The following is a 12,596-nucleotide window of genomic DNA, read 5'->3' on the forward strand; positions in this document are numbered from 1 at the left end:
GGCCAAACAAACATGTGGTTCATGAAGAGGGGCAGTACCGTAGTTGCAGTGTCAACAGTCTGGATGATTGACTGATCTGGCCTTGTAACACTAACCAAAACAGCTTTGCTGTGGTGGTACTGTGAAAGAGGGCTGAAAGCAAGGGGAAACTACAGCCATAATTTTTTGCAAGGACATGCAGCTTTACTGTATAGTTAAATGATGATGGCACCCTCTTGGGTAAAATATTCTGGAAGTAAAATAGTCCCCCATTTGGATCTCTGGGTGGGGACGATATCATTATCAGGAGAAGCAAAACTGGCATTCTACAGATCATAACCTGGGACATCAGATCCCTTAATTGGGCAGGTAGGTTAGAAAATTTAAAAACGGAAATGGATAGGTTGAGGCTAAATATAGTGATAATTAATGAAGTTTGGTGGCATGAGGAACAAAACTTCTGGTCAGATGAATACAGGGTTATAAATACAAAATCAAATAGGGGTAATGCAGGAGTTGGTTTAATAATGAATAAAAAAATAGTAGCACAGATAAGCTACTATAAACAGCATAGTGAACACATTATTGTTGCCAAGATAGATATGGAGCCCATGCCTAACACAGTAGTACAAGTTTACATGCCAACTATCTGCACAGATAATGAAGAGATTGAAGACATTTATGGTGTGGTAAAAGAAATTATACAGGTAGTGAAGGGAGACAAAAAGTTAATAGTCATGGGAGACTGGAATTCAATAATATGAAAAGGAAGAGAAGGGAAAGTAGTAGGTGAATATGGACTAGGGGTAAGGAATGAAAGAGTAAGCTGCCTGGTAGAATATCACACAGAGCATAACCTAAGCATAGCTAACACTTGGTTTAAGAATCGTTAAAGAAGGTTACGTATGTGGAAAAGGCCTGGAGACACTGGAAGGTTTAAGATAGATTATATGATGGTAAGATAGAAATTTAGGAACCAGGTTTTAAATTGTAAGACATTTCCAGGTGTAGATGTGGACTCCAACCACAATTTATTGGTTATGAACAGTAGATTAAATCTGAAGATACTGCAAAAAGGTAGGAATTTAAGGAGATAGGACCTGGATAAACTGAAAGAACCAGAGGTTGTAGAGAGTTTCAGAGAGAGCATTAGGGATGAATTGACAAGAACAGAGAGAAGAAATACAATAGAAGAAATAGCTTTGAGAGATGAAATAATGAAGGCAGCACAGAAATCAAGTAGGTAAAGAGACAAGGGCGAGTATAAATTTTTGGGTAACAGAAGATATACTGAATTTATCATGAAAGGACAAAAACATAAAAATGTAGTAAATGAAGCAGGTGAAAAGGAATACAAACTCCACAAAAATGAGATTGACAGCAAGTGCAAAATGGCTAAGCAGAAATGGCTTGAGGACAAATGCAATGATGTAGAGGCATATATCACTAGGGGTAAGATAGATACTGCTGATAGGAAAATTAATGAGGCCTTTGGAGAAAAGAGAACGACCAGTACGAATATCAGGAGCACAGATGGAAAATCTGTTCTAAGCAAAGAAGGGAAACCAGAAAGATGGAAGGAGTATATGTACTTGAGGGCAATATTATGGAAACAGAAGAGGATGGAGAAGAAGATGAAGATGAAATGGGAGATACGATATTGCGTGAAGAATTTGACAGAGCACTGAAAGACCTAAGTAGAAACAAGGCCGCAGGAGTAGACAACATTCCGTTGTTGTTGTTGTTGTGGTCTTCAGTCCTGAGACTAGTTTGATGCAGCTCTCCATGCTACTCTATCCTGTGCAAGCTTCTTCATCTCCCAGTACCTACTGCAGCCTACATCCTTCTGAATCTGCTTAGTGTATTCATCTCTTGGTCTCCCTCTACAGTTTTACCCTCCACGCTGCCCTCCAGTACCAAATTGGTGATCCCTTGATGCCTCAGAACATGTCCTACCAACCAATCCCTTCATCTAGTCAAGTTGTGCCACAAACTCCTCTTCTCCCTAATTCTATTCAATACCTCCTCATTAGTTATGTGATCTACCCATCTAATCTTCAGCATTCTTCTGTAGCACCACATTTCGAAAGCTTCTATTCACTTCTTGTCTAAACTATTTATCGTCCATGTTTCACTTCCATACATGGCTACACTCCATACAAATACTTTCAGAGACAACTTCCTGACACTTAAATCTATACTCGATGTTAACAAATTTCTCTTCTTCGGAAATGCTTTCCTTGCCATTGCCAGTCTACATTTTATATCCTCTCTACTTCGACCATCAACAGTTATTTTGCTCCCCAAATAGCAAAACTCCTTTACTACTTTAAGTGTCTCATTTCCTAATCTAATTCCCTCAGCATCACCCAATTTAATTCAACAATATTCCATTATCCTCATTTTGCTTCTGTTGATATTCATCTTATACTCTCCTTTCAAGACACTGTCCATTCCATTCAACTGCTCTTCCAAGTCCTTTGCTGTCTCTGACAACATTCTGTTAGAACCACTGATACTCTTGCAAGAACCAGCCATGACAAAACTCTACCATCTGGTGAGCAAGATGTATGAGACAGGCAAAATGCCCTCAGACTTCAAGAACAGTACAATAAATTCAATTCCAAAAAAAGCAGGTGCTGACGAGTGTGAAAATTATCAAACTCTCAGCTTAATAAGTCACAGTTGCAAAATAGTTTGGATTCTGTAGAAATGATGGAACACATGAGGCAATACTGACCCTACAACTTATCTTAGAAGATAAGGCAAACCTACATTTCTAGCACTTGTAGACGTAGAGAAAGATTTTGACAATGTTGACTGGAATACTCTCTTTCAAATTCTGAAGGTGGCAGGGGTCAAATACAGGGAACAAAAGGCTATTTACAATTTTTACAGATGGCAGTTACAAGAGCTGAAGGGCATGAAAAAGGAAGCAGTGGTTCAGAAGGGAGTGAGACAGGGTTGTAGCCTGTCCCCGATGTTACTCAGTCTGTATATTGATCAAGCAGTAAAGGAAACAAAAGGAGAATTTGGAGTAAGAATTAAAATCCATGGAGAAGGAATAAAAACTACAAGGTTGGCTGATGACACTGTAACGCTGTCAGAGACAGCAAAAGACCTGGAAGAGCAGTTGAATGGAATGGAAAGTGTCTTGAAAGAAAGGTATAAGATGAGCATCAACAAAAGCAAAACAAGGATAATGGAATGTAGTCCAATTAAATCTCGTGATGCTGAGAGAATTAGTTTAGGAAATGAGACACTTAAGGTAGTAGGTGAGTTTTACTATTTGGGAAACAAAATAACTCATGATGGTCAAAGTAAAGAGGATATATAATGTAGACTGGCTGTGGCAAGGAAAGCATTTCTGAAGAAGAGAAATTTGTTAACACTGAATACAGATTTAAGTATCAGGAAGTCTTTTCTGAAAGAATTTGAATGGAGCGTACACATGTATGGAAGTGAAACGTAGATGATAAACAGTTTAGACAAGAATAGAATAGATGCTTTCAGAATGTGGTGCTACAGAAGAATACTGACGATTATATGGGTAGATCACATGACGGATGAGGAGGTACTGAATAGGATGGGGAGAAGAGGAATTTGTGGAATGAGTTGACTAGAAGAAGGGATCAGTTCGATTAACAGTTTAGTACTGAAGGAAGGTGTGAGGGAGACCAAGAGTTGAATAACCTAAGCAGATTCAGAAGGATGTAGGTTGCAGTACTTACTCATAGATGAAGAAGCTCGTGCAGGATAGAAAAGCATGGAGAGCTGCATCAAACCAGTCTCTGGACTGAAGACCACAACAACAAAACAACAATAATAACATATATTATAGTCACCTTTGTGAAAGAATGTATGAAAATAATGTTAAGGCCTGAATACAAAACTACAGATAAATGTACCATATGTTTTCATATATCTGCACTGTAGTCACCTGAGGTACAAAGTTTCTAAGTAACTTACAGACTTGAATACAAATCTAGAGACAAATGAATAAAAAACAACTATCAATTTTACCAATTTGGAATTTTATTGTAATATATAGCCTAATTAATTTAAGTTGTCCCGTCCTATACTACAAAGAGTCTCTCTGAACATATATAGTCACATGGGATAAAATAAAAATCAATCAATCACACAAACACTTGTTTTGAAATATGACACTTGAGGAATAGTGGACATACTATGAAAAACAAAATACTTACATAAGAACATTGCTTCTCTAATGCAATGTACAAAGCTGTCCTTCCTTCTGAATCACGTGATTTGGCATCTGCACCAGCTTCCAGCAAGAGTCGCATTATGTGATGCATGTCCCAATGAAAGCGGAAAGCTGAGAGCGCTCTATGTATTGGTGTCTGTCCTTTCTTATCAACAGAATGTGTGAAATCTTTACATTTTTTCCATAAGAAGTCAAAATTTTCTCTATTGCCAAGTGTTCTGTGAAGTGTAGTCCTTCCAAGCACATCCTTTCTTGAAAGATCAGCTCCAGCACTAAGAAGCAGCTTTATGACCTGCAAAAGGTAGATATATTGATTTAATTTAATTCACACTGCATTAAAAACAAACAAAACAAACAACGACATATGGCACTACTTACAAGAACCTCAAACATCCCTGGTAGCAACTCATAATATACATTTAAAGTCAAAGTCAGCCATAGAATATTTTACAAAACTAGGGTTTATTGCACTAGACAAATAAAAATGTGACACAGGCAGATTTTTAGATCTATCAAAGGCCATTGATATCTATATCTACATCTATACTCTGCAAAGAACCATGAGATTCATGGCAGAGAGTACATCCCACCGTACCAGTTATTAGGGTTTCTTCCTGTTCCATTTGCATATGGAATGCAGAAAGATAGATTGAATATCTCTGTGCATGCAGTAACTATTCTAATCCTCATGATCCCTATGTGAGCAATACATAGGTGGTTGAAGTATATTTCTAGAGTATTCATTTAAAACTGGTTCTTGAAACTTTATTAATTGACCTTCTCAGGATAGTTTATGTGTATCTTCAAGAGTCTGCCAGTTTAGTTCCTTCAGTATCTCTGTGATACTCTCCTATGGATTAAACAAACCTGTGACCATTCGTGATGCTCCTCTCTATAAACATTCAGCATCCCCTGTTAGTCCTATCTGGTATGGGTCCCACACACTTGAGCAATATTCTAGAACTGCTCGCACAAGTGATTTGTAAGCAATCTCCTTTCTATCAATAAACTGAAGTCTGCCACCTGCTTTACCCATGATGGAACCTATGTGATCTTTCCATTTAATATCAATACAAAGTGTTACACCCAGTTATTTGTAAGTTAGCCAATTCCAACAGTGACTCATTCATTTTATAGTCATAGAATGCTAGGTTTTTTTAATTTGGAGAAGTGAAAAATTTTACATTTCTCAACATTTAGATCAAGCTGCCAATCTCTGCTCTACTTTGAAATCTTATCACGATCTAACTGAATATTTATGCAGCTGCTTTCAGACAGTACTACATTATAGATAACTGTATCATCTGCAAAAAGTTTGATTTTACTATTAATATTGTCTGCAAGATCATTAATATGCAATATGAATAACAAAGGTCCCAACACACTTCCAAAGGGACACCTGAAGTTACTTCTACATCTAACAATGACTCTCCATCAGAGATAACATGTTGTTCCTCCCCACCAAATAGTCCTCAATCCAGTCACAAATTTCACAGGATACCCCATCTGATTGTACTTTTGACAATAAATGTAGGTGTGGCACTGAGCCTAATGCTTTTTGAAAATCAAGAAACATTGCATCTTCCTGGTTGTCTTGATCCAAAGCTTTTAGTATGTCATGCAGAAAAGTGAGAGTTGCATTTCACATGTTTGATGTTTTCTAAATCCACGCTGGCTGGCATTGAGGAGGTCATTCTGTTCAAAATACCTCACTATGTTTGAGCCCAGAATATGTACTAAGATTCTATAACAAAACTGATGTCAAGGATACGGATGGTAGTTCTGTGGATCACTTCTATCATCTTTCTTGTAGACAGGGGTGACCTGTGCCTTCTTCCAAGAAGTGGGCACAGTTTTTGTTTGAGGGAGCTATAATAGATTATAGTTAGAAGAGGTGTTAACTCATCAAAAAATTCAGCGCAAAATCTGACAGAGAACCCATCAGAGCCAGGAGCTTTGTTCACCGCAAAATTCTACTAGGATTTCCAACTACAACACTCGAATTTTTAGCCCAGTTAGATGTTATTTTATTAAGGGAAAGACATGTGCAATTCAGTGACCAGAAAATTTATGTTAATGTTGTTCTAAGATACAGTATCAATAATTTTAAGTGTAAATATTATGGAGCATATTTAAACACTTGCAAAATAGTAAAAATGTTAAACAACGAAAATTAACATATGTAATTCCATCATAAGGGTAGTTTCTGACAAAACTGTATTTACCTAGTTCTGTTGCTGCAATTAACAGTTCCTTGTCATTAATAACAATATTATCACTGAAGAGTTCTGCTTTTAATTGAGCCATGATGACCAGAAAACACATGCTTGGAGACACCTTAGACAGCGGTAAGATACCAACCTAACAGTCATTCACCACACAGCGTGATATCCGGGAGTGACAGCCTGAGATGCCATTTCATTTCACAAGAGAATCCCTCTGGTTATCATCTGTGACACCCTTACACCACAATGGAACATTCAAATCTGTATCAATATGGATACTCTGCAAATCAAATTTAGGTGCCTGGCAGGGGGTTCATCAAACCACCTTCACAATTCTCTATTGTACCAATCTTGTATAGTGCACGGACAGAACAAACACCTATATCCTTTGTGTACTAGCTCTAATTTCCCTTATTATATCATGGTGATCGTTTCTCCCTATGTAGGTCTGTGTCAAAATATTATAACATTCGGAGGACAAAGTTGGTGATTGGAATTTCGAAAGAAGATTGCGCCACAACGAAGAATGCCTTTGTTTTAATTATGTCCATCCCACATCCTGTATCATTTCAGTGACACTCTCTCCCCTGTTTCACAATAATACAAAACGTGCTGCCCTTCTTTGAACTTTTTCGATGTACTCCAACAATCCTATCTCATAAGGAACCCACACCTTGCAGCAGTATTCTAAATGAAGACGGACAAGCATAGTGTAGGCAGTCTCCTTAGTAGATCTGTTATCTTTTCTAAGTGTCCTGCCAATAAAATGCAGTCTTTGGCAAACCTTCCCTACAACATTTTCTATGTGCTCCTTCCAATTTACGTCGTTCATAATTGTAATTCATAGGTATTTAGTTGAATTAACAGCCTTTAGATTTGCTTGATTTATCATGTAGCCAAAGTTTAATGTATTCCTTTCAGCACTCATGTGGATGACCTTACACTTTTCATTATTTATGGTCAATTGCCAATTTTTTCACCTTACAGATATCTTTTCTAAATGGTTTTGAAATTTGTTTTGCTCTTCTCATGTGCATATTAGTCAATAAACGACAGCATCATCTGCAAACAACCTAAGACAGCTGCTCAGATTGTCTCCCAAATCATTTATATAGATAAAGAACAGCAATGGACCTATAACACTGCCTTGGGGAATGTCAGAAATCACTCCTGTTTCACTCTATGACTTTCCATCAATTACTACGAACTGTGACCTCTCTCGCAGGAAATCACGAATCCAGTCACATAACTGAGACTATATTCCATAAGCATGCAATTTCACTGCAAGCTGCTTGTGTGGTACAGTGTCAAAAGCCTTCCGGAAATAAATAAATATAGAATCAATCAGAAATCCCTTGTCAACAACACTCAACACTTCACATGAGTAAAGAGCTAGTTGTATTTCACAAGAACAACGTTTTCTAAATCCATGTTGACTGTGTGTCAACATTGCATTACTTCAAGGTAATTCATAATGTTCAAACCCAATATACATTCCAAAGTCCTACTGAATGTCGACATTAATGATGTGGGCCTGTAATTTAGAGGATTACTCCTAGTAGCTTTCTTGAATATTGATGTGACCTGTGTAACTTTCCAGTCTTTGGGTATGGATCTTGCAGTGAATGAACGGTTGTACATGATTGTTAAGTATGGAACTATTTCATCAGCATACTCTGAAAGGAACCTAACTGGTATACGGTTGCGTCTGTCTTGGCCAGCTGTTGCTGTCTGACTCATCAATGGTATTCTACAATTGGTTCCATTCCCTTCATGGCAACCCACGCTAGGCTTACATTCCTTAAAGTTAACACCCGCCCAAACATGGCAAGAGTTTCTATTGGTTGTCTTTGTGCTTGTCAAACCCTATCTTGGCTAGCAAGGTCGCTGGACATATCTCCAATTGAGAACATTTGGAGCATTATGGGCAGGGCCCTCCAAACAGCTTGGAACTTTGATGATATAACACACCAAATGGACAGAATCTGGCATGATATCCTTAGAAGGACATCCTAAATTCAGTCAATCAATATTATCCCCAATAACTGCTTGCATGCGGGCCAGAGGTGGGCCGACATGTTACTGACTTGTTCAATTTGTGAAGCTCATTCTCTTGAATAAATCATCCAATTTTCAGGAAACAGTAATCATTTGTTTGTCTGTACATGTAGCTAATACTGACTGATTTTCATCCGATTCAGATAAATGCTTCATCGCGAATCTTTTATAAACATATAGTGCATGTTGAAAAGTGCTGTACACTTTTCTGGATGGTGGCTAATGACATATTCACAAAATAAAGATCATTTGTTCACTGCCATGTGTTCAATGTACAGGTATTGTTATTCCTTTCAAATCAGTTCATGTTGCCTCCCATAAATGTTGTAAGTGAATAGATACAATCCAAGTTCTATTAGTGATAGCCATCTCATTGCAAGATAGCTGACCTTAGCATAGGCAGATAATGTCATATTTTTCTTTAGGAAGAGAAGACCCTGCAGAGATTGACATTTTATTTTTATAGCTTTCTGGTAATCTTTCTATATCTAATCATAATGTTTTGTTGAGGTGACATGAAGAGTAACTATACTTTTCAGATGCATAGGCCTATATAAGCTTTAAGAAATTGCATAGTATACAGCTAGGATGATTCTATCCTGTCCTAAAAATAGCCTCTCTGTCTAAAAGCTTGTTGCCTCAAAATAATGCTCCACATGAAATCAGTGGATGAAAATAAGCAAAATAAGCACTGCTGCTGACTGAATAGTGTGACAATTTTAAAGATAATTCCTTTATTTTGCAGCATATTGTGATTGTAAATGAGAAAAAAAGTGCAAGTTAAGGTTAAAAATAGCTAGAAAGTTAAAAAGGACCAAGAAGATCCTCCAGCTTAGAGATAGTCTTGGGAACATAGTATTTTTAAGCCAAGTGCATGGACTCAATAATGTTACCTCTGGGATTTTGGGGGGGGGGGGGGGGGGGGGGACTCAACAGCAGTAGTTACAAGCTGAACCCTAACCTCCACCCTCAACTACCCAACTAACAAGGGCAATGGCGATGCTCAACAGACTGGAGCACTGGGGCACAGTCTGTAGCAATCGTGTATGAGTGTTATAGATGCATCACTCCTTGTACAATCGCAACACAAATGATGTGGTCTAAGTCAGAATGTTTCTGAAGTCACAGGCCAAGAAACTAAATGGGTACAAAATTCTTTCAGTACTGTGCTTCAGTAACAGACACACAACATAGAGGTTTTGACAATGTAAAGCAGCCAATAGCAAGGGTTTTGAACCCCCTTGTGAAATCCGAGAGAGTACTAATAAGACTAAAAAATTAACTAGAGCATTATTGCAAATTGTGTCTATTTCAGTATTTGTTTCATCCTGATTAATACTGATCAGTGACACCTTGAGTTGCTGGTATACGGCTTTGTTTGTTCCCCACAGTTCCCAACAAGAATAAGAGGACAACAGAGATTGCTCATTTATTTCTGAAACACAACTACCTTTCATGGAATAGATACAGGTGCTGTACTAAATGGCTTGTCTGACTCCAATGATGAAATTACTGTAATACATCATCTCCAACAACTATGGGAAAGGAAAAGAAAATTTACAAGAAAACTTCATAAACAACAATGCTGTATTGTTTCATATTATTGAAACTCCTCCTCCACAATTTAATTTATGGAACACAATGTGTAAATGAATTCATGAATAAATTCACAAATACTGGAATTCTACCAAAGAAATTTTTCAGTAGTTACAGGCAGTCTCATCAGCTGTTACTGATGTTACTGTAGACTGGAAACATCTGTAATACAGTGTGGCACTGATGAGGTCGACACCAGCATCGATATGCGTTCGTCTTTGAACTCTGAGCATCGTCTTTGGACTCTGAGCATTGCCTTTGGGCGGTTCTGCCATGTTCAGCTCTTTGTGAGCCTTGCAGTTTTTTAGGTGAATAAATGAACTACTGCTAAATGGGTGTTGTTTGGTGTAACCAACCTGAACATTCACCTCACTGGTTACCCTGAGTTGTAACGTCTTCCATTTTCGTCGTTTTACTGTGCCCGCAAACTCCGCGTCGATTATTTTTGCATGTATTACATCGACACAGCATTTGAACAATGGCTTCGGCCCAGCGCCTAACGCCGGATTTTGTGATCGACATGTATCATGTTGCGGGCGATATACACCTGCCGGGACTGCAACACGATGCCTCTCACTCGATGATTCCACTGGTTTTGCCGGACGTTTTTGATCCTGCAACAATAAGTGAGGTTAGGAGTTCGCATGAGTCTGGCTATCAAACGCCTTTGTTCCTGCCACATGTGCCCTCCCTCATCGACTGTGCAGTTACCTCTCACGGTTCTCCATGCAGTGCAGGACCAATGCTGATTTCTGCAAATGCTTCATTGGACAACCTACTGCTGCCAGGACAACGATTTGTCACCCCGCAATCCTTGCAGTACCATGCGGATACCCACCACATGGCCGGAACTGCTTCGTTCACAGGTCTACCTCCTCAGCATCCGACCACACCTACGCCTGCCTCGGTTCAGCAACAGCACATGCCTTCCTACTTCGATACCTTGGCCTGGAACAGGAACAATAACTTGTTATCTATGCCTGACCTCCACCTCAGTGTTTTCTGCCACGACATTCACCTTATCCGCACACCGTTTTGAGTGGAGTGACTATGAAAAGTGAACATTCACACATTCCGCCCCATGTCCGACATCATTTCCCACATTGTGCTTCTGGACAGCCCACACCTCCGCAGCCTCCCTGCAACACAGGTGGCCCTGGCTCTGATCATACGTCGAGCTTTCTGCGGAGTAACACGCGTTCTCAAACTTCATCTGTCGCCCCTGCACCAGCTCCAGTCGACCTTATGGCACCATTCTTTGCACATCTCGGTGCCTCATCCATGTCGGTCTTCCGTGATGCATCAATCTGAACACACCCGCAACGTGTTGAGCTTCTGCAACCGAAATTGACACATTACGGTGTCTCATCCACATCGGCCTTCCACGTCATGACGGATTACACTTAACCACAACTTGTCACCTTCACGCTTCCACCCGAACAGCCGTCATTGCCACGTCCCCTGGAGGCACACTCTCCTGGAATAATACAGCAACAGCAGCTCGATTCAGGCAGTGCCCCAACGAATTCAACTCAACCTGTTCTTACGAACATTATACAATGCTTACTGACACTGCCACCGTTTAATCCCGACAGAGCAACAACCTGGTTCAAAATTGTGGACGAAGTGTTCGACCATTACAAACTCGACGAGTCAACCAGGTTTCTGTGCCTCATCACCCACCTGCACGACCAGGAGGACTTGGTTGCTGACCTGGTCGACACCCCGGACTCATCTACCCGGTACACTCTAGCCAAAGAGACAGTTCTACATCGGCTTGCATGCTCAACTGAGGCAGCAATACGGCAAGTGCTCCACATTGAGCAAGTAGGCAATGACAAACCTTCCTAGCTCTGGAGACTGCTACATGCCCTGGCCAGCGCCGATCTATTCTCTGACACAGCTCTCCTTGCCATCTGGTCAGATAAACTATCTCCTCACATCTGATTTGCTCTGACTCAAAGGTCTCCTGAACCTGAAGAGCAAAGAATGACAATTGGTGACAAGCTACATGATGCATCACTGCTCTATTTCGCCAGCCACTGCCTACCTGACAAGTCTCAAGTTCAGCCTCATCGCCCTGCAGTGGGACGCGGCCTGGCCGTACTGTGCCGACCGTTCCGCTCGCTCCAGGAAGCAGTAAACAAGCAACTGGGACATCACCGGCTCCGCCCACAGTCACGTTCCCCCCCTGCAACTGAACCTGCTGCAGCGACCGAACCTTGGCCACCACCACTGGCAATGAACTTTCCACAGGAAAAGCAACCACACTTCCCGTACTGTTACTTCCACACACAGTTTGGTGAGGCAGCACGGAACTGCAGACCACCCTGCTACTTCCCAAACGCCAATCGCAGGTAGGTCCAGGTGCCGCTTACTGCACACAACATGACAGGCACCCCCCAGTGCTACATTCTGTCTGGGAACGACTGGATAATTGTGGATGACTTTACATTAAAGACATTTCTTCGGGATACCTTTTCCTAGTGGACACAGGCGCCGATGTCTCG

At 40.2% G+C, this 12,596-nt stretch overlaps 1 protein-coding gene across 1 annotated transcript in view; it reads right to left on the reverse strand.

Moving 5' to 3' along the window:
* LOC126417476 (serine/threonine-protein phosphatase 6 regulatory ankyrin repeat subunit A-like) overlaps positions 1-12,596 on the reverse strand; it is a 408,260-nt gene that overhangs the window by 221,790 nt on the left and 173,874 nt on the right. The window contains exon 6 of the mRNA XM_050085121.1: positions 4,191-4,499. Coding sequence (XP_049941078.1) covers positions 4,191-4,499 — 309 coding nt within the window. The remainder of the gene's footprint in view (positions 1-4,190; positions 4,500-12,596) is intronic.

This window comes from Schistocerca serialis, chromosome 1 (assembly GCF_023864345.2).
Source record: "Schistocerca serialis cubense isolate TAMUIC-IGC-003099 chromosome 1, iqSchSeri2.2, whole genome shotgun sequence".
In the NCBI taxonomy this organism is placed as follows: Eukaryota; Metazoa; Arthropoda; class Insecta; order Orthoptera; family Acrididae; genus Schistocerca; species Schistocerca serialis.